The 22,914-nt window shown below is 43.1% G+C and overlaps 1 protein-coding gene across 3 annotated transcripts; it reads left to right on the top strand.

Moving 5' to 3' along the window:
- On the top strand, window positions 1-21,413 carry FECH (ferrochelatase). Of its 3 annotated transcripts, none has more exons than XM_049795824.1 (11): window positions 1-94; window positions 2,496-2,601; window positions 3,854-3,973; window positions 4,338-4,486; window positions 10,707-10,841; window positions 11,353-11,459; window positions 13,521-13,619; window positions 14,409-14,516; window positions 15,536-15,700; window positions 16,118-16,177; window positions 16,652-21,412. In XM_049795824.1, the coding sequence occupies exons 1-11, from the start codon at window positions 37-39 to the stop codon at window positions 16,784-16,786; spliced, it is 1,242 nt and encodes a 413-aa protein (XP_049651781.1). In that variant the 5' UTR covers window positions 1-36; the 3' UTR covers window positions 16,787-21,412. The 3 variants fall into 3 exon arrangements, with proteins under 3 accessions (XP_049651781.1, XP_049651782.1, XP_049651784.1); XM_049795827.1 differs by having other exon boundaries at window positions 29-137; XM_049795825.1 differs by lacking the exon at window positions 10,707-10,841 and having other exon boundaries at window positions 16,652-21,413.
- The last annotated feature ends 1,501 nt before the right edge of the window (window positions 21,414-22,914 follow it).

Below are 22,914 nucleotides of genomic sequence, written 5' to 3'. Positions count from 1 at the left end.
GGGACGGCGGCGGAGGCGACGGGGCCGTCTGAGGGAATGCAGGCGGCCGCTGCCAAAATGGCCGCCGCCGCCACCGGACGGGCGGCGCGTTATCGTGAGTCTGTGGGCGCCGTGCGCAACCGGCGGGAACGGGGAGGGTGTGTGGGGGTGTGTGTGAGGGGGTGTCTGAGGGCGGCGAGGGGGCTCTGCCGAGGGATGCCGGCCGCGCCGCGGGGGTGTGAGGGCAGCGGGACCGCGTTACACAACGCCCGTGAGGTGCCTTTGCGTAACGCTGCCGGCGGAGCAGCGGCCTCCCATCCCCGCGCCGCGACCCGGGGCTGGAATCTGCGGGCAGCGGGGGCCGGGCAGCGGGGCCGGGCAGCGGGGCGGGGGGGCTCCGGCGGCGCCGGGGGGCTGCCCCTGGCCGGGGCCGGGGCCGGGGCCGGGGCCGGGGCCGGGGGGGGGGGGGGTCGTCGCGTCGCCGCGCTGTGGTAAGTGGGATGCGGAGACCTTGCCGTGAGTCTGGCTCAAGTGTGGGAAGTGCTGGACAGGCTAGTGATGATTTTTTTTCCTGTGAATGAGCGGAGGGCTGTGAGGCTCGGGATTTTTTCGTCTCGGAAAGATCTGTCGTTTGCTGCTGTCGGGCTGGGTTTTTTGTTGTTTGGCTGTTTTGTTTTGGTTAGGGTTTTTTTCCCTCACAAGAGTTTAAGTTTAGACGAGGCCCTTTCCTTTTTAGAAAGCGTTTGTGTAAAAAATCGTCCTTGTTTAACCATTCACAGGTTGCTTTTTCAAAATAAGGCCAGGTGCGGTGAGGAGGTGTGAATAAGAAATACAGTGGCAAGTCACTTTCACAGCTATGCTAATGCTACAAATGTGCGTTACAGATACCGTCTACGTACACGTGTGTATTGCAGATTTTACAACATGCAGTCGGGTTTGCGTGCTCCTTCAGCAGGAGCTCTTTGTAGATACAACGCATTACCCAGTTATCACTGTAATGGCAGGGTAACCTCACGTACCCACCGAGAGGCACTGGTGTGCTGACCCTGAGATGAGTGGAGGTGCGGGTGGGCCTTGGCTCCAGAGGCTAATACGATAATGCCATTTCTAAAACTTATAAAAGAACACTTTTATCAACGTTCCATCAGGCTGGAACCATCATCGTCGCACGTTCTGTGTCATGTGCTTTATGGTGCAGATATTAATATGCCCAGACCTTGCCTTAAGTAAAACAAATGCTTTCCAGTATTTATTTACAGCGCAGAAGGATCGATACAGCCATTGAAACTTCTCTTTTTATTGTCCTGTGTAATTAACATATAGTGTCAGTGCTTCAAAAAGTAATAACCGAAGAACTGGAAGAAGAATATAAATATTTGACAAGAGTCTGTCAGGCATCATCAATGCTTGAATTGAAGTTCTTTAGTTTGCAGCCTTTTATATCACTGCAGACACAGGCATCCATAGCTACACACTCTTAATCCCAAGTAAGAAGCTGGATTTGCAAGGTGCTTTTCACTGTCATTGATTTCAGCAGGTTTTGAGGGCGTTCAGCATCTGTTCAGGATGTTATTAGGGACCTGTGAAGTATAAGATGCTCTTCTCAGCGGGTGGATCGGCTGTTGAGGAGGTCTGTGCTGTTGGGGCTCAATTGCTGCTGAACTCCTGCAGTCTGACAAGGGAAGTGTCACACCAAACGATTGCTGGAGAGCCGGGGATGCAGAATTTTACAATTTTTTTCATCTTGGGCAATTCACACTATTGTTGCACTAAAAAATATCATGTAATGACTATGAACTCCTAGGGAAAACAAAGCGTGCTTTTGAAAAAGCAGACTGTAACCAGCATGTGGGAAGTAAAATATACTGGGTTTTGGCTGATGCTGAAATCCAGGAATAATAGAAGTCGCCTGGCTGGGTAGTGAGAAAGAAGGCTGCCTGTGTCCTCAGGTAAATGGATTCTGAAATTGCTGCTCAGTGTACATGACACATGGTCAAACTAAGCAGCTGTGTGCTCATGGCTAACAGGTACTGACCTACATTGCTGAAGTTTGCTGGGGACCCTAAATTGGCAAATGTCTAACCTACATGGTAGAGGTGGTATAGAAATACTTTGCTTGTCTAGGGTTAGCCCAGGTGTGACCGTACCATGAGGAGTTACCTAGCTTGACATACTTACTTCCTTAGTGTGTCAGCCCTGCATGGTTTCCCTTGTGTTGTCACCGGTTATTTTGGATTTACGACTGGAGCTTAAAGATCAGTGAGGCTTTTGTTTGGTTTTAGCTTACTGCCTGGTATCTGAAAAGGTGTTGGTATACAAAGCGTTTAAAGAAAGGCAGAAGCTTGCAATTTCCTGACTTTCTTTGATTCCAGGACCTGGAGCTTAAGGGAGAAAATGCCAAGCAGCACAATACTGCCAAGTGTGTTTATGTAGCTGTTGAGGGATTAGTGCCTATCCGGTGAAGAGGCCCCTCAGCCTGGTGCAAGGTTATCAATGTGCTGTTATCTTTCCTCCAGTTGTAAAAAGCAGCAGTCAGCTGAGGGTCCCAGTACGATGGAGAGGTCAGGCAACCGCAGCCGCAGTGACAGAAAGCACAAAACCTCAAATTCAGCCAGAAGCGCGGTAAGTTTGCAGTGAGGTCTGGGTGGGTGTGTTGCGCTCTTGTTGCCCTCTGTCCCTCTCAGATATGGTATACTGCTTTACTTGCATAGCAAAGCTGGTTGTGTGGTAAAACTTGGCAGTCACGGGGCTTGATCTAGTTTTTTGTGTGTGTGTGTGATTGCTTTTATCTGGCAGGCTGCATTCACCGAGCCTCTTGTTTTCACAGTTCTGTGGGGCAAGGATGGCCTGCCTTGTTCTCTGCAGAGTGCAGTGAGGCAGTGGCCCACAGTAAGGCCTGAGGCAGTGCAGAAGCAATAGAAGAACAAACAGTAGGATATTATTATTTGAGGTTCTGGTTCCTGTTTCCTGGGTTTTATTTAGCAACCTCCTGATAGACACTCCAGGAGGAAGGGAATGGAAACTGAGGTCCTGACGTATCAGGGCAGGCCTAGGCTCCTCTCAGTGCCCCTTTGTAAGACTTTGGCTTGAACAAGAGGAGGGCAAAGCTCCCTGTGCAGCCTCAGCTCTGTCCACTCGGGAGGAAAGAGGTCCTGGCCACTGGGCTCCCTCAGGCAGGGGAAATGATTTGATGGGGAGATCCACCCCTTGGGTGGGAGCTGTGATCAGCAGCCATTTCTGTAAAAGCTGATACCACCATCTGCTCTGCTCTGCTGTGCTGGGAGGGACCTTATCCGTAGAACAGTGTGCCGGGCCTGCACCTGGATAGAAAACCCATTGGGGGGGGGGTGGGGTGGGGGGTGGAGGGGAGAACCAAACCACCCACACAAAACCTACCCTGCACTTATTTTATGTGTAGAATGGCTCTTTGTTGCTTTCACTGCTTTGGGAGACGAGATGTGTCTCCAAAGCAATGAAGACAAAGACCTGTGTGGGTAGCTCTTCTGTTTTCTGTGGAAGCTGCTCCTTCGTTTGGTTGGAATCTACAGCTGGCATTCAGCTGAGATAGTCCTTGGTCCCTGTTTTATAACCTTCTTTACAGCCTTCAGCTGCAAGATAATTTTCTCAGTATATTTCCAGTTAAACTCTGTGTTGTAAAGTGATTACTTTTTTAAAAAAAGTAAAGATCATGTAAATACTTGTTCTCTGGCTTATTCATACTTGTAGTTCATATTTTTACATAAGCAGCTCATGCTTCTAAATAGGATGCTGCTTTTGCAAAAGACAAATGCAGAAGGGTAAGCTGATTGTTTTGTAACAATAATAAAAAAAAGCAGTAGGTCGCTAGGATTTGAAATATCTCTTGCTTCCATAGGAAACCTAAAACAGGAATCTTGATGTTAAACATGGGAGGTCCAGAACGTCTGGATGATGTGCATGATTTCTTACTTCGTCTTTTCCTGGACAGAGATCTAATGACGCTTCCAGCTCAAAAGTGAGAAACACTGAACCCCTGTGTTGGGTGTTGCTGTCTTAGCTGTAGGCTTGAACGTGTAACTTCTGTGTATATCAGCATTTCTTAAGACTGTCTCATCTTGGGACCACTCAGTGCAAGAAATGATGTTATAATTCTCTGGAAATAAGCGTGCTAAAATCATTCTCTTCTTATTGCAAATTGTGGTTTCCAGTCACCTAGTAAGTTTGGGAAGGGTGATGGAATACAACATTAAACCGTGCAGTGCTGGCTTGCTATAATTTGGGGAGATTGCCACAGAAAATCCACTGCAGTGGAGAGATTTGGGGAAAAGGGTGGTGATTTGGGTTATGGTATTAATATGTGTACCTTTTGAATGCTTTAGTAAATTAGCACCATTAATTGCGAAACGCCGCACACCAAAAATCCAGGAGCAGTACAGCAGGATTGGAGGCGGATCGCCAATCAAGAAGTGGACGGCAGTGCAGGGAGAAGGCATGGTGAAACTGCTGGACAGCATGTCTCCTCGCACCGGTACTTCTTTACTGTGCTTGTTAGAAGTTTTTTTTGCTTCATGTGTTGAAAGTAGATGCTTGTAAAGCAGCTTTTGGTTCTTGATTTCTATTGTGAGTGTAAACAGTGTTTTCAGTCCTGCTAGGAAATTATGACAAAGATATTGCAGAAGTTCTTATTCATTAAAACCTCAGCATATGCAAAAGCATGGGGTTCCCACACATGCAAATACATTTTTGTGCCATGGTCTGCATTGCAAAATGGCTTTGATTTTGGAGAGTACTGTCAGTACTCCTTCAACCTGCAGTAACACAGCGTAGCACGAAAAGCCAACAACCAAACATTTACCCACCTTCTCAGGCTGGATCCAGCATGTGCTGTGGTCCAGCTGCCGCCTCTGTGCCCAAGGTAACTAGCTGAAAAGCTGCCCAGGGTAAATCTACCCTTGGATGCTTTTGGCGTGTTTCATCTTACATAACTTCGGCCATCAGGAAGTTGGGCATCTGGCCTAAGGTGGTGGTTTCTGCTCCATCTTTCATCAAGAGAGTAGGGCTTGGAGAGGAAGTGATTCAGTTCATCCTAAAGTCATTATCAAAGGGCGGGCTTACCCTCTAAAGATACACTTACCTCTCTCCTTTGATTATGGGAAGAAATCTAGATGACTATGAGACAAATATCTTATTTTCAGATGGCTGAAGCTATCTTATTATCAGATGGCTGATGGGAGTCTCTGCTGGTGTGTATGACTGCAAGGTGTCATACCTTGCCCTGTAAGCTCTGCTTGAGCTTGAAGGAGTCTACACTGAAGACAAGCGGTTGAGCTTTAGATGATAAGAAAGAGGAATGTATTTCATGTGAAAAAATAAGGCGGGCATGGGAGAAGGGTGTTCAGAGTGGCATTCTTGCTAGCGTAAATGAGGTGGAGATTTGTGACCATTGGCAGTGGCAGTATAATCTCATGTAATTCTCTTATGAAGAGGTAGAGTGGGAGAATGACAATCCTCTTAGGCTGCGCATGTGCATGCACGCACAGAGTAAGAGACACCTGTCGACTTAGGGTTTCCTGGTTGTTCATGTTCTGCACACTGGTGCTATTGAGTTTCACAGGGGGATGAGATCTCCTGCTGTAAAATGCACGGCCAGCTTCTCATGGCTGCTGCACACTCACAGCAGCCAGCAGTTAGGGCTCAGAGAGAGGACAGTGCAGCGTTCCCTGTTCCTGCTGCTTCCTGCAAGTGCCATTCCCTTTTCAGCGCCAGCTCGGCCACGATGCTGTTCAGGGACTGTCTGATGCACAACAGCTTTGAGGCCAGAACTTAACGCTATAAAGTGTTTTGTATTTGCCTTTGTTTCGCCAGCCTGAGCCTAAAGAATAGGTGACTGCATGGGAGGGTGTCAGGAGTCTGACTGTTCTCCAAAGTCGCAGGTGTGTTTCGTTCCTCTGAAATGCCCCTCTGCAATTATTGCTTGGATGTATCCAGAGCTTTTGAGGCTTTGTCTGAATCTAACTATTAATAATGGATGAAAACACACACTAATTAGGCCTGATTTCAGGACTGAAGAGGAGGTTGGTTGGAAGAAAAGACAAGGTTTTGTAGATGAACATGGCAGGGCTTGGTTGAGTGACAGCAGTGAGCCCCACCTGAGGACATGAGCAGGAGATAAGGCCTAACGGTTTGGCTTGAGTGCAAGTAGACGCTGTCCTTGCTATTTCTTCCTTGGTGGCAAGAGAACTTGAAAGGTGAATACAGCCTCCCTCCCCTCTCTCATATCACAGAATCTCTCTGAATCTTGCTTCTTCACAGCAAGGAGCTGTGACTTGTATGGATTACCTTGTGCCAAGCTACCTTCTAGCACTAGTATAATGGGAAATGGATGCAGATGCTTCTGTGAATGTCCTTTTACTAAGGGCTTCAGCTAACAAGTTTTACGGTGCAGTTGCAGTGGGCTAGGTAAGCAAACATAAGACAACTGCAGTTGTGTGCATAACGTTAATTTGCTGTGATTCAGCCATGTTCGATCTCTCTCCTAAAACCTCCAACCAAATTGATACATGAGTCATTTTTCACCCAGGTTGAGTGCATTCATGGTGGAATTTGCGCCAGTTTAGCTACTGCTTTCAAATTGGTTGTTAGCTGAATTTGACTTCAGCTTGTATTGTTGCTCAGTTAGCAGCTATGATGAACTAGAAGCCTGTGCCTCTTTTGCTGGTCGCTGAAGGTGATAGGTCATTTGCTTAGGGTACCTTTTATGCTACAGTTTCTTGCTATGTGACATTAAAACCATGGCATTAATAAATGTGAGTGGCAGCATAGAAATTAAACTTCCACAGCAGCAGCTCAAGGGTGATGGCCGTTTTCTGTGTCTTGCCTCTCATGGGACAGGCAGAAAAAGACAGTCAATCACCACTGTTTTGATAAAAGCCAGGAGAAACAGTAACGTTATGGTTGGTCTGTCTGAAATGACCTGTCTGGGGTCACCTTTGTTCCAATAAGATATTTCTCTGCATTATGCTTTTTGTTCTTGAAGCAGCAGACTGCCTTTGTGAGTAGAAGGAATTAACAACATCACTAAGCTCCCCTCTGAATTCTTCACTAATGTGTTGGCTACAGACAATACTTCTCATACTGCCACTCCAATAGGAACGCTAAACATTTTAAACAGAAAAACTGCTGGAGTAGAAGGTGCCAAAGAGGAGCACTCAAAGTTCTCTTCAGCTCAGCAGCTTTACAATGCGTGGTGCTGCAAGCCTTCTTCTCCCTTCAGTTTGTGTGACCTTTGCTGATGTGGTGCTGGTGTGTCAGGGAATCCCACTTCATTTTTGACAATACATATTATTTGATTCCTAGGTATTTTGTAGTTCTTTGTGGCGCCTGCTTCAGGCTTTGGTAGAAAAAGGCTAGAGGTAGAAGAGTGGTAAAAGGGTCTGGAAGGTGAAAAGTAATGCTCTTGGAAGGCTAGGACCAAATTTATTTCATTTGTTCAGCATGTAATGCATCACTGATACCTTCATTTGGGTGATGTTTGATCCTTTTTTCCACAGGTGCTAACTCTAGCTTAATTCCAGCTGTGGTCCCTGCAAGTATAGTCAAAGCCTGAAGTGAAAACTGCACCCTGCTGTGGCATCCAAGGCAGTAGTGTTTTTAGCAGCAGTAGCCCCTGAAGGGTCAGGCTTGCAACAGGTTCTGCAGATAAAGCTTAGAAAAGTTTATCTGCTTTTCTCAGTGTACCACTCCTGCTTGCTTTTGTTTGGTGACCGCTTTCTGTGAAGTCACACCCACCTCTGTGCAGTTCTTACAGCTGATAAGTCATTTAGAGACCTCCTTTTTTACCTGTTCTTACAGCTGATAAGTCATTTAGAGACCTCCTTTTTTACCTAACAGTAGCTGCAGTTTTAAAAATTGAGCATGCTAACTATTGCAAACGATTGAATTAAGTGCTAAACCATTTCCTTAAGCATTTCAAGTAACTTGCAGTGTTACCAAGTACGGTGTTGCTTCAGAATAGCTTGAAACAGTTGGATGTGCTTCAGACTGAGCTCGCATTTCAGAATATTGTGTGCTCACAGGTAGCTCTTTGGGAGTGCTGAGCCCTGTTAATGAGTAACTCACAAGTTGTGGTGATAAGACTTGAAACACATGGCAAAGAAGAAATACTTTGCATACTTGTTTTACCTTGACCTGGACTTTTGGGGCATGGAGTTTATAGTTGTGTGTATTTGTAGTTGGTGAAGAGCTCATGTTAGGCAGTATCAATAACCAACTGTAAAATTCCGTCCTGTGTAAATCAATCAATCTACGATTTACTGACTTGGACTATGCATTTGGCATGTTACACTTTGGCAATGGGACTAATGTAAAGTAGTACATGAACAGCCTCACCCATGTCAACTGGGAACAATATAATTTTAAAATGAAGCTTTATTGTTACAGGCAGCTGTCTGAAAATGAACAAGAGCTCTTCCTTTCTGACTGAGTGGGGTTGGGTAGGCTCGGTAGTCTGTAAGAATAAATCACACAAATGTGGTGATAGGAAAATCCATTTCTATTGTTGGGGTTTGTTTTTTTTTTAGTGCTGGCATCAAATAGGCTAATGTCTTGCAGTGGTAATTATATTTTAAGAAGGCACTTTTTTTTTTTTTACTGTTTTTAATTAAAACGGTTCTTATTATTTCTTACAAGTTGTATTTTAGCTGAGATTCCCTAGTCAGCAGAATGCAAGCTCACAGTGTGAGGGGGCCATGTTGTTTCTTGAAATTGGCAGCTCTTCATGGAAGGAGATGTCACTCTGTTCCCAGTAGTTGTGAATAACTGTAACAACAAAATGAACATGAAAATCTCTCCTTTGCCTGTGACCCAGGACAAAATGTAATACTGTGAGAGTATTGCAAGAAGTTTCCAGGTTGGCCGTGTTTTTTCCCAGTATGTCCTTTCCCAGGTTAAACTCCTACTGTCTTTGCTCTGGTTAGTCAGACTTTTGTTTTTAATGCCATTTAAAAATGTTAATGAGGTTACTGGCTCTCGGGGCTCCTGACATTGGGTCATTATTTGCTTCTGCTCCCAGCTGGGAGCTGTCTTGCTTCCTGCAGAGAACTGGGGCTGACTAAACCTGTTTTCTGAATCCTGCATAAATGTATGGAGTGGAGACCAAGCATGGGACATCTGCTTCCTTCAGAAACCTTTTAAATGTTATTTCAGAGCTAGTGACCCGGAAACCCTGAAGAAGAAACTTTGCTTTTGTTCTAAGAACCTCTGTCCTCTACTTAAAAAAACCAAAACAAAACAGCAAACCTCCCTTTCCTCCCTCCCCCTAACCAAACCATACTCCCCTAACCTTGAAGCAGACACCAAAAGATGACAAGCGGAAAATGGAAAAACTTAAAATGTTGTCCTTGGAGAGAATGATATTGCCTCCAAAATAAAGTGTTTAAAGTCATGAAGATTTCTGTGAAAAACACCCAGAAACCAGGATGAAAGAACATGCATCCCTTATTCAGTATCACTGATCTCTTGCCCCAGACAACAGTCCCGGTCCTTGGGGGTTTATGTGCAAATGGAGCAGACTTACTAGGGTGAAGGAAGGCATCTTCTCTCGCGAGGATGGTGACCAGAGAAGTTGCATCAAACAATGATTCCACCTGGTCTTGTTTTTAGCTTTGTTTTTTAATGGGGTTAACTGGAGGCAAGGAGGTGGAAAGAAGTGTAATAGAATTACATCTGCATTATATGATGAAGGAAAAGAGAGTAGGTGAGAGAAAGGCAGGGGAGCCAGGTGTTTGCTGAAGCTGAAAAAGGAGTTAGAGGGCAAGGAAGGGAGGGCATGTGGAGCAAACGATTGGTACCTGGGAATTCTGCCTGAATGCCCCTTCAGTGCTGGGACTGAGGGCCTGATCTGGCAAAGGCAAATGAATCCTTCGTGCACTGAAGGCATCCTGTTTTGAGGACTTCTCTATTGGCACCTGGAGCATGAAAGGGATAAAATTACCTGGTTTTCTTGAAACACATTATAAGCAGCTAATGTCTATAAGGTGCAGGGTCTTTTCCTGTTTGAAACTGGTCCCGGTAGAGTAGAATATCGCAGTGCTGGCAACACAAAATTGCAGCCCAATTATGTTCGAAAGTTTAGGTAAATCAAATTTCCTGAAATGTGCAAACTGCTTAAGCAATGTGTTTCCTTTTGTATGACAGAATGAAGAAAGCCTTGTCTTTCCTAAGGTTTTGGCATTTTAATTACATTGGTGTATTTAAAACACCCAACTTCTGATTTCAGTACGCAAGTTGAGCTGTGCTGTTAGGAAGCCTGTAGCACCTCTGTAATTGTGATCTGGGTTAGGGCAGAGTAGTGTTCATTTAGCATCTCAGAGTGACACTTCTTTACCAATGCATCCTTTAAATCGGAACTTGCCCAGTAAAATGTCAGAGCTCTGTACGGTCTGGAAACCACACCTCTGCTTAACTAAGTAAAAGCAGAAGAGTGATGCTTCCTGCAGAAGCAAACAATAGTATAAATCACTTTTAAATTCTAATAACAGCAAACTCAGTTACCAGAAAAAATACTTGGCCAAAGAAAGATGTGTTTATATGACAGTGGTTTTAGAAAAGTAGCCAAAAAATTATCAACAAGTTTATTTCAACAGTTCCAGTCTGTCTGGTTCTGTACTTCGCTTATTAATGATGTGTTATTCAGAGTTCTTGGGTTTTTTTTTTCCCTGCAATTCCTTTTCCTGTGCTCTGGCTGGCAGCACCTCACAAATACTACATTGGCTTCCGGTATGTCCATCCTCTGACAGAAGAAGCAATTGAAGAGATGGAGAAAGATGGCATTGAAAGGGCTATCGCTTTCACCCAGTACCCACAGTACAGTTGTTCTACCACAGGTAAGTGTCTGTGCAGGAGCAGAGCATGGACAGAGACGAACGGAGGCGCGTGTCTGCGAGCCTGAGGGAGCCTGCAGAGTGTCAGTGCAAGCTGTCCTGTCTTCCTCAAAGTTCCCCTTCCTGTTAGCTCCATTGCCAGCTCAAGGTCTGTATTTACTAAAATTCCGAGTTTTGGGTAGAAACTTCTTAACTCGGGGCAGCTTTACGTTACCATTGTTACTGTGAGATAGCATAAACTGAAGGCTCAGGAGCACGACTGAGTAAGCTTTCTTCATGGAAAATAGAACAATAATTGTTCTTTAGTTAAAGAATGGTTTAGCAAATTGTTACTGGCTTGTACATTGTATGAACTTTGATACGGTTGTTCCAATTTGAGGCTCTCAGTTCTGACTGACTGCATTTTAAATATGTAGCTTTTTTAATATTATAATACCTTGCTACAAAACTGTTTTAATCTGACAGGTTGCTAATGCCTTGGCTGAACATATATTCTTAATTCTGTGTATTTCAGGAAGCAGTTTAAATGCCATTTATCGCTACTACAATAAAAAAGGGGAGAAGCCAAAGATGAAGTGGAGTATAATTGACCGATGGCCCACACATCCCCTTCTTATTCAGGTATGGATTTGTATGAGAGCCTTTGAAGTTAGCAGTCAGAATCAGACGTGAACTGAGCAGGTCTGATATGTTATCAAATTGGCATTCCCTGGGGTTTTCTTAGATTGGTCAGTGTAGGAGAAACTTGGTATCTTTGCATTGCCTGCTGACCTTAAAACAACAAGGAACTAAGTAAATACAGATGTTTATTGAGTTTCCTTTTTAGAAATACTTACTACCAGTAAAAACAAAGTATAATATTAAGCAACAGAAACATTCTGAGGAAACACTTCACTTTGATCAAGTCTTAGCTTCTAACAAAACTTAGAAGATTTTTAGCCATAGAATGTACTGAAAGAAGATGAACCTATTTGCTGATCTAGGCTGTGTTTATGTATTTTCGTTAAAAAAAAATATATTTGAGAAGAGTAGCAGAAATGCTTCAATTTGAGGGTACATTTTAGTTACTGTAATGAAATGTGTCAGGTCTACTATGTTTGAAATTACAGGAGAAGGATGGTTATTTCATGCCAGTTGTTTTGGCATGATAATGTGTGAAAGTGACCATCATGCATGTCTTGTTTTAAAAGCATAGTCATATTATTGTAATAGTGTTGGCTAGAAGGAACCTCTAGAGGTCATTAGTCCAAATTCCTGCTCAGAGCAGGTCTATGGTTGACACATGTACATATCATGTCAGTTCATCAGATTCTTACCTGGCAGCAAAGAGGTAATTCTTGGTACAGCACTGGCTGTGGCAGGAGCAATAAAGGGAAACCTTCTTGCTCCTTCCTTTTCCGAGAAAATGGCATTTTTATCTTTGTTGGGGAGCTTCTTTTCTAGTTTGGGTTTTGCAATTTTTGTGGTGTGCTGAACAGATGATAAAAATGACTGAAGGAAGGCAAGGTGGAACTGTCTGCACTGTGTGATGTTCCCCTGACAAGCTGCCTGAGTGTGGTGCTGTTCTGGGATGTGATGTTATGCACTCTCCATGCCTTCAGTATGTATTCTCCTTGCCTTCAATGAAACACCTCAGCAGAATTTAGGAACCTTTCATATCTTCAGGGAAGCTGCAAAATGGTTTCCATTAGACAGTGTACATACAACGTGGGCTTTGGTTTTTTGTTTGTTTTTAAATAAGCTCACCAATGTGCATTTCTTTAAGTCCAGGGAGGCTGTAATGAAAGGTCTGGCTCAGCCCCTGATTATAAAGTTGAAATGGAGACTGAATTTTTTTAACATTTCTGAGATATTTTACAGTGAAAAACAGCAAAGAGAGAAGACCAGGCAGGCAGAATTGTTTTATGCTCCATATGCCGGCAGTGATGGCAGCTGCTTTTGTCTCTGTACACTCCCTCAGCCTAGCTGTGTGTATGCAGTGTTACGGCTCTCAGTTCAAACGCCGATGGTGGGAATGAAGGGTCAGAGGTGTTTCCCTGATTTTTTGTGTAGTACTAAGAACATTTTGGGTGTTGATGGACAGAGGTGTCCCTCTCTCCCATGTTCTCTCCTGTCAGCTGCACTCAAGGTGGAGGTCTCTGAATACAGTTGAATACAGTTATCTCAAACTTTCTTCAACAGCTCATTAGGGGACACCTTTCTCAGAGCAGGCTCTTCTCTGATGCCATGCGTATCTACTCTGAGTCAGTCTAAGTGTAATGGGGCTGCTAAAGAGAGGATGGTTGTGCTCTGACCATTCACCATTTCTCTCTCCCCCTGCACAAGCAGCTGCACATGTGTGCCCTCCGCCGCCCAGGAACCCCTCTTCAGAGGTGGTAGAGGAGGATTGTTACCAGTATCTTAAAACTATTGGGATGATCAAAAGTTCGCGGGGGCCATTGGTGTGTTGGGACCAGGCACTGTGTGATGCTGTATATTTGACAGTATGTAATATGTGCTGCCTCTCATTATTGCCCGACGCATACTGAAAGGGGAATTTTGAAATTCTTAAGGCAACCTGGAACACTGAAGATGCCTGTCTTGGGTCATGTGAGATCACATAATGCCTCTTAGTGTTTCTGATTCAGGTCTTTGCTTTTGCCTTTTTTTTTTTTTTTTTTTTTTTTTTTTCCCCCTGAACAGTGCTTCACCGATCACATACAGAAGGAATTGAACCTGTTTCCACCCGACAAAAGGAAAGATGTTGTCATCCTCTTCTCAGCTCACTCACTGCCCATGTCTGTGAGTTATGTCAGATAGTTTCTGTCATTGTTAGACCAGAGTCACACTGGTTGGGCTGAATGGAAGGGTATGTGGCTCTCACACCCGTGCAGTAGGGCCGTAGTTGTGGAAGTGCCAGGCAAATATAAAAGAGAAATAGGAAGGTGAGTTAGTGAGTTGCAGGTGGAAGCCTGAAGCGAGGCTGAAGGTGAGGCACATGAGCTGTGGTTACTCTCCTGCATGCTTACTCAGATCTGTGCAGTTGGCCACCCTTGAAGATGGGGCGCTGGGTTAGGTCAGACTCAGTACGGCTGCTTTCATGGCCTCACAAATGTGCCAGCTCAAACCTGGATGGTAATGAGGGGGAAAATTTGGTTATTTTCTCACCTCTAGAAAGCAGTAATAGTACTTCCTTTGAAGGAGTGAAAGTAAAATCTTTGCAATGTTGCAATAAATTACTTGATCCTCTGTCAGCAACCAGCAACTGCAGTGAAATGACTCTCAAATAATTTTTCAAAAATGCAGTGCTGTTACTGAAATGTAACTTTATCTACATGTGATGATAGAAGAATTTATCTTTTATCATGGGAAGGAGGAGGAGTAGATGTTCTAGTAAAGCAGCTTCATCATGGGTTTTGCTGGGCAAGAATACAGTTTTTCTTCCCTGTTTTGGATGAGGCAGGCACTTGATACAGACTGTCCTGGGCACAGCCACATCACGGGCAGCATGCTCACCTTCCCCAGTATTTAGGTGGTCTTTGCCCAAACATGTTCACTGGAAGAAAAAGGTCTGGTGTTTCTGTGTTGAAGGTGGTGAACCGTGGTGATCCATATCCTCAAGAAGTGGGAGCTACTGTCCAGAGAGTCATGGAGAAACTGAACTACTCCAACCCTTACAGGCTTGTGTGGCAGTCCAAGGTATGTGCTCAGGGAAGCTGTAAAGCCACCTGCCACTGTAAAGCTTTTCAGGTGATGGAGTTTATGATCTTCCAGCTTAAGAAGATCATAACCTCAGTGCCTTTTTCCTGTTTTCAGCAAGTATTTCTGCTTGAACAGAATTCCCATCTATTACTCAAATTCAGTCTTTCCAGATACTCTTTATCCACAGTTTCTTGCCTTTTTTGATATATTGCATCTTTTTAACGTAGATTTTTGATGTGTCTGTTAGAAAACCTATGATCTCAGAACATCTAGTTTGGCATTTATCATTCTCTGTCAGAAGGAAGAATTGAGCACTCTATGGATTTTTAAGGTGTTGCCTTTTGAGGATCTCTGAGCAATTCTTCTGAAGTCATCACTGTGATACAGACATTCTTAATAACGATATGAGCCTAATCCGAACAGGCTTCATTATTCTTGACGAAGACTGCTTGCATTACTTTGTACTTATTATTACTACTGCAAATAGCAAGAAACATCAGTTTTATCAGAATTACGTAGTACAAGTAACCTTATGTCTCAGGGGCATTATACATATTGCCATTGTTGTCTTGTTCTTAAAGTTGCATATTATGGTACATCAGCACCAAATACTTCATGGATAGTAGAGAGGTAAGGACAGTTTGCCACAGAGCGCTAACTTTAAGAGGCAGATAAACCCTGTGCAGTAGTGGTTAGGGTTTTAGTGAACTGAAAACAGTAGATCTTTATTTAAATTTTCATTTATTTTAATGAGAGCCTCATTTAGGCCAGCCCAGGTTCTGTTTCTTTATGATTTAAATGGCTGGACAGTATGTCTTCATAAAAAAATTTAATGGAGAAACTGAGAGGTACTATCAAAAGCAGGGAAATAAAAATAACTGGCTCCAGCTTAAACATAATCTGGTCTGTGTTGTCCTGCTTAAGAAAACGTGGGTGTTCTTCGTAAGCATGATTTAATGAGGGATTTTTTTTCTTTTTCTTTTTTTTTTTTTATTTCCCTCCCCCTTTTCTTACAGGTTGGACCAATGCCTTGGCTTGGTCCACAGACAGATGAGACCATTAAAGGACTGTGCCAAAGAGGAAAGAAGAACATGTTGTTGGTCCCAATAGCATTTACAAGTGACCACATTGAAACACTTTATGAACTGGATATTGAGTATGCCCAAGTTTTAGCGAATGAGGTAAATGTTTTATAGTTCTTATAACTGTTTGGATAGTGGTGCCCCAAAATTACTTTTCCTGTTTTGAAATTTGCTTTGTAGTTGCTTTTTGCAATATGATCTGGGGCAAATTTAATTTTTCTGTAAATTGAAAATTAATCTGAACTGGCATAACTCAAATGAATTTTTAGCAACACAAAACAGGTCTTCCTAGATTTAACTTTTTAAGCCACTACTATCCATACTAAAAAAGGATCATTGATTTATGGCAGCAAAGTGAAATTTTTCATCATAGTTATTTTTGTTGTATTGAAAAATATGGTACTGCATTTAATTCTGTCATTTTGGGGCAACTTCTGAAAGAAGTAGAAAAGATTTTGAAGGCTTAACTAGCGAAGGATCTAGCAGACTTAACTTCTCTCCTTATTTTTGTTTCAGTGTGGAGTTGAAAATATCAGAAGAGCAGAGTCTCTTAATGGAAATCCACTGTTCTCCAAGGTATCTTCTTTGTTGCAATAGTTGTAAAAGTTTGCAATTGTGTATTTCCCACTAGATTATGGATGTCTTCTTGTAGTTTTAAAGTATTCTGAGTTTAAGAGTGAAAATGGAAAGCCCCGTACTTAATCTGTATACCACAAAGTGTTTTCTTTTACCACAGTTTGTGGGTTCTCTGTTTTTTTTGTTTGTGTTTTTTTTTTTTAAAGGAAGTTCAGAAGTTTGGTTTGACAAAAAAGAAAAACAGTTTTGTATTCATTTGTAGTATTTTAATGAAATATTTTCCTTAAGATATTATGCCAATGCAGTTTTAAAGCAGGATTTTCTGCTGAAGTAAAGGGGGCTGGTGCTTAAAAAGTGTAGTCTGATGGATACACAATTTGGCAATCTCACTACTCAGTGTGACATGTTAAAGCATTTTTTTATTTTATGCAGCTAGGTTTGCTCACTTCTGATTTTTAATTAACTGTCTTCCAGGCTCTGGCAGACTTGGTCTGTTCACACATCCAGTCGAATGAAGTCTGCTCTAGGCAGTTAACTCTCTGCTGTCCTCTCTGTGTAAATCCCATCTGCAGGGAGACAAAAGCCTTCTTCACTAATCAACAGCTGTGATGGGTGTCTAGGAGAGCACCACTGGATTATGCAGGAAAATTGCCCTGGTGAAGCAGAGCAAAGGAAAGAAACCGCTTGACCAAACTCTCCTCCGTTACATACTTGCAGGCTGGGTAGTCTCAGTGGTGTTAACCTCATGTAACAGTGAGGAGAACTTGACTTTTTTTTGTTGTTGTTTTATTTTTTCATATGTTTTCTTTGTTTGAGAAGAGTTTGTAGAAAGCTGGGAAATAAGGGCGTTTATCCTGTGAGATGTGAAAAGATCTCGTTTCATCTGATTCTGATTGGACTTAGCATGAGCCCATAAGTATGCACTGAAAAACATAAAAAACTTTTCTACAAATTAGTTTCTATTTCCTATGCAGGGATTTATTTGTATGCAGTTTTGTCATGAGTGCATTAATTTCAGCTTTCCAAGTCAAGCATACAATTATTTGTTTTGATTATGCTTAAGGTACAGTATAACCAGCATAGTCAGCAATTGTCTAGTCTGAGAGTGATTTTTTTCAGATGGGTTTGAAGATCAAGTGACTTCTAATGCTTTTTAAATAACGTGTATATATATTATTTTTTTTTTTTAGAGCATAAAGATAAGGCTTTGTTTTGGTTTGTTTTTTTTTCTCCTGCCAGAAACTTCTGGTGAAAGCTTAGCTGGGATAGTAGGACGCACAAGATTTGTTTACATTTTCTAGAAAAAACACTCTCATTATCTGCAGGAAAGCCTCAGCATTTGAAGAGCATAAAATGAAAGGAATAAGCCTGTTTGGGTGATGCTGAAGAACATGCTCAGTTGAAACAAATGTTTCAAATCCAGCAGCTATCAGCAGCATGTATGGAAACATGTTGGTTTATCTTTTAAGCAAAATGGCTTTTTAAAATTACTATTAAAAAGGGCTTTCCCTGTTTGGCTACATAAATTTAAGAAGTCAGGCTTGCTCTCCAGAAGGTTTATAGATCTGCTCTGTGCTATCTACTGTGCCACAGTGCTGTGGTTTTTGTGGGATACCTATGGAGTTCCACGGGTACAATTGATCTAGCTTAATTGATGTTGTTATTTAAAACTGAGATGATAAGTCAGGAATAATTTACATTGCAGATGCCCGAGAGCAGGCAGCCCTGCAGGTTAACAGCTGGGTGCTTATGCATACTTTTTGAGAAAAGCCAAATTTTGTCTGTTAGATTTCTGGCACTGATGGTGGGCCAGAAGTATGCGCTCATAACCCAGCTAAACTTCTTGCTTGTCTTGGCAGGCGTTGGGGTGCATCAGGACTGCTGAATCCGCTCCTAAGCAGCAGTGGTTTTGTAGAGTGAAAAACCTTTTTAGGGCAGTATTCCCTCGCTGTCAGCACTGGGACCGGTGTCCAGGTTAGTCTTGAGAGGGGGCTTTTCTGAAAGGCTGGTCACCCCAAAGCATGCCTGAGCTCAGCACTTGAAGTAGTTCAGGGCAGAAGTACCGCAGCACCTCAGTCAGTGGTCCTCTCGCACAGGGACCTCTCCTCCTGGGAGGGACAAAGGAGGAGCAAAGCTGTGACAGTGTTTGGTGGGACTGAGCCGTATGTGTATTAGTCTAGCTGTCAGCTTCATGGGTATAAATGTTTACTTTATGTAATTAGCACTGAAATGCCAGTACTTTGGCAACACAGGTTGTTTTCTGTAAATGGATGATTCGGCTAATCATGATGTTTGAGAAGCAGATGCCGTGCTGCTCAGACAGTTTTATTTGCGTATGTAATTGAGGCATGAACAGTTTGAACCTCTGATCTTTCAAGGATAGGGCAGTTTAGAAAGAAAATAGGCCTCTGTTGGTATAACAGAGGTTTCTCTTGATCTATTTTGTGTTGAAAGAATTAAACATGAGATACTAAAGAAGCGATTGGATGCTGTGTCGATCAGCCAGTGGGCCAAGTACTGCCACGGAGCAATGTAAATCCTACTGTACAGCCTCACTAGGGCCTGTGGCCTAATATGTCTTGAGAGTTGATTGATGTCTCCACTGCCATACTGCAGCTTCTGTGTGTGATTATGGTGAGACAGACTTGAATTCCTTCAGTGCCAGAACCTCCTACGTTACTGCTGTCCCTCGTTGCTTTAGCAGAAAGAAGTCTTCCTTGACCCTTCATACCTGTGCCTGTTTCAGTGGCAGGGAACTAGAAGCCAGGGCTTCTGTTCTCCCTTTCTTGCTCCATTCTTGGTCTCTGCTCGCTGCCTTGGCAGGAAAAAGGAGTGCAAAGCTGATTCCTGCCCTTGCTCAGGTGGAGTAGGTAGGACTATCACATGTGTGTGGAAGGACGAAATTTTCATGGAAAAGCTTTGAATCAACGTCAAAAGAATAAAAACGTCTGCAATATGTCTGGGAAGGGAACACTAGCCTTACGTCTCTTGTTGGACAAAGAACTTTCTCTGTTCCCATTTCCCTGCTTGACACTTACGGGTCAGTGGAAAACAATCTGTTTTGTAAAATCTTCCTCCTTACACCTCTTTCCTACCAGCTGAAGGGTATATTGACCTTCAAATCCAGGTTGTGACCACCGCATTTAGAAGTGTGACTGAAGCTGGAAAGTGAAGGTTAACTTGTTATGAACATTGTGATACTATAAATATAGATTGGCTTTTTATTTCCATACTGGAGAGAGTACTGAAAGTATTAGCTGGCACTAATTATGAGGCATTATGTTTGTCCCCAGTAATAAAAGGTATTTAAAATTCACTTTTTAGTATGCTAACCACAAGTGAGATAATTACTAAGCCCATTGCTGCTATTAGACCATAATGTAGAAATCACTTAATTTTTCTAGCTTTTAGCAGATGGATCTCGTCTCATAGTGTTGGTGGGGTTCTTCATTTTTCTGAACAGATCATGTAATATTACTCCGTTCTGCTATTTAACACACATTATTTTGTCTTAGAGCAGTGTCAAAAGCCTGTTGAAAAACTACCTAAGTTAGCTAGCAGCTCTTCTTAATATTTTTAATAGAAATCTAGATAACAGTGAGACTACTAACAGTGGGAATTCTGCTGCCATTGAAATCTAATCCCGGGCTTTCTGTATGGGAGCATTTCTAACTGTGCTAACTCTAACAATGGAATTAATTTGACCTTACTTTAGATGCTTCTGATCTACATGTTGACATCTGAGCTGGTGTCCTAGGTACTATTTATGGTCAAAAGATTGTTTTAATATGCATTTCTGAGAAATTATTCATCTCTCAAAGCAGATGTCCACAGCAGGTTGGGTGACTTTCACTCCATTGCTGCCTCTGACCATGAAGGGAGCGTGGTGCACTAACTCAGAGGTAGTTAGCTACGTTGCACATGTCTAATGTGAGGAGAGATAAATCCCATCCATTTATGTGCCTTCTTCTTCAGCACTCTGCCAGTGGTGTGTAACTGCTGCACTTGGGAGATTGCAGTTTTAATCCTACAATTATGCATTCAGTTTGCCCCTCTGGCAGATTTTAAACATTTGGTGCTACTAACTCAGGACGCAGCCTCGTCAGATCCTGAGCACTTTCTGCTCTGGTTGGATTGGTTGGAGCATATGGAAGTGTCAGCATCTGGGAGACTCTAGTCCTCAGACAATAATCCAGTTTGATTTTTTTCGTTATGTTACACTTCTTTTTCAGTACTTTATTTCATTTGCAAGTGTTTATCATTTATGTATGCCCTGACAAAAAGCAACCAGTTGGAAGTGAGCTTAAGTGATGGGTTGAGGCAACGTTGTATCCCAAGATTTTGTCAGTAAGAGCCGAGTCCTCAGGCTGGACTTAAGCAGTGGCAAGGCTTCAGGGACAGTACGGTGTTGCTGTCCCCGTGCCCAAGCTGCTCGGTCGTACTCCTGCTAATGCTGGTGGTGCTGTTTGCAGCGCAGGACGACAAACAGCTGCACAACTGAGACTGCACCTGAAAGTAGGAATGAGAGCTGGGGAGTGGAATCTTCACAGCAGTGCTCCCACAGCACTGGGGAGCTCTGGCTCGGGGATATTGATGGAAAAATAGAGGAGTTCAGAAACAGAGCCCTTGGTGTCCTAAGGAAAGAAGTGGGAAGTAAGGGTGTTTGTAAATGGAATGTTTTGAAGAATTTGCTCATGATTAGGCTGTGCTCCTGAATTAACTCCCTGCAACTTTGCTTTTTTCTTTTTTTTGTTTAGTTGAAGTTTTTCTCTTTTGGAGTTTATAAAATCTCCCTCATTACTGGCTGCATTTTAGAAAATGTGATAGCTTCCAAAAGTGGTGCTGTAATATTGAAAAGTGTGTGGATAGTGTCTGTGAGCTAAACTCCTGCCCCCCCTGGAGAAGAGGATGTTACAGTTGAGTTCAGTGGGGCTGGAATTTTCCTAGTAATATCTAAAAGCTCACTTTATTTTCCCTTTCTACCACACCGAGAGAGTTGGAAATCAGTATGAAGTGTAAGATGCAAGAGAGAGAGAGAGAAGTTAATTTCTTTTTTTTTTTTTAATGCCAGATGTGTACAAATACTTGCTTTTAGTCCAACATACGTATTTCAGATTGAACAAGGACTTCCATTTAATGTAACACAAAAAAAATTGTATAATCTTACTGTGTATCGTTTGCCATAAAGATGGAATTTCAATTAAATTTTTTGGAAGAAATAACTGAGCTGTGTGTCTTTAGTAAGAGCCCTTTATAATGGTATTTGATGTCCGCTCTGTTCGTTCCCTTTTCTCTGCACCAGAAAGCAAAAGCATTTGGGCGTGTCCTGGGCAGCATTTGGATTCGGATCCGTAGTGAACGGCGAAGCCATGATTCCCCCCCCCGACAGAGAGTTGATTCACTTTGTGCACAAGGGGTTCAAACTCAGGGTGCCTCTGGAAGGAAGCACTCCAGATGTGCACCCAACACTCCCACTGCACGGGGGTCTCGGCCAAATCCTGTCTGAATACTCGGTGCAAGGAACCAGACTAATGTTACCTGGCGTAGGGCCTCAGCACCCACTGAGATACACGGGTCTGGTCCCGATGTGCCAAATTACTTGCTGAAGTAGCCAAGCCATGGTGGGTGCATCCCTTAGGTTTTCAGGGGAAACAATGGCACTTGAGCCCTCCGGGCTCGCAGTCCTTTAGGGTCAAGTCGGGTGCACGCGAGGGCAGAGCTCGCTAATGAAGTTCTGTGAACAGCAGCCTTTATCTGGGTATTTATGTGTGGTTTTGAAAATGGATGTCCCCAGTAGTCAAAGCTGCTTATTCTGCTCACGCAGAAGTGTCTGTATAGATAACCTTTCAGCAGTTAGTACAATGTTGGATGTGATAATTTCATGCAGCCCTCACCTCCGTGACTTCCCAGCTGGGCTAACAAACCCCAGTATCGGTTAAACTGGTCCCTTGGTGGAGGTGACAATTGCACAGCGAGGCTTTCACACAGGAACCTGGCTACCTCTGGCTCAGAGAGCAGTGCCATTGTTTGTAGTTTCCTGTAAAAGGGGCCAAATTCAGCCTGAGCCTTTGTTTTGAAGGCGTAGTCTGTTCCAGCGTAGATGAGCATGTTCAGGCTGGGGTGAGTTACACCTCGCCCGGCCTCTTCGGCTCTGTTTGCCACGGTCTTGCTAACTGGGACGCTGCCGAGTGATGCTTCAGGATGTGGAAGGGGATATAAAACACACGGATGTGCTCACTGTGGTTTCCTCATGCCGAGGTCCAGCTACATGCTTGGAGGAGGTGTGGAATTGAGTGTCAGTCTGCTTTCTGTGAGAACAGGCTCAAGAAGATGGTGAATGAAAGATTTGCAGTAGTTTTGAATTCCACCTGTGATTGTTAATTTATTCAGTTATCTATTAACAGTCTCTAGGCAGCTTATTTCTTATGTTAAAAATTAAGTGCTTGATTGATTATTTTCTAGAACAGTGATGAGAGTTGTTGTATACTTAAGCTGATCCATTAGTGAGCTCTCATTACTAGATTGTGACGAGAGAGAGCTGAATGGATGAAAGATGGGAAGAGTGAAGGAGAGTGGTGATTTTACTTCCTTTTTTTTTCCTCTGGTATTTCAGTCAGTAGCTTTGCCATTTTGCATTTGAATGGAGATTTGGTTTGGCTGAGTAAGCATGGCAGAACTTAAGCAATGTCACATTTATTTGAATCCGAAAGAATCTCTTTAAGTTTGTGGAAGCATTG

The sequence above is a fragment of the Accipiter gentilis genome, chromosome Z (genome assembly GCF_929443795.1).
Source record: "Accipiter gentilis chromosome Z, bAccGen1.1, whole genome shotgun sequence".
NCBI lineage: Eukaryota > Metazoa > Chordata > Aves > Accipitriformes > Accipitridae > Astur > Astur gentilis.
This window is presented reverse-complemented; position numbering and strand designations above follow the sequence as displayed.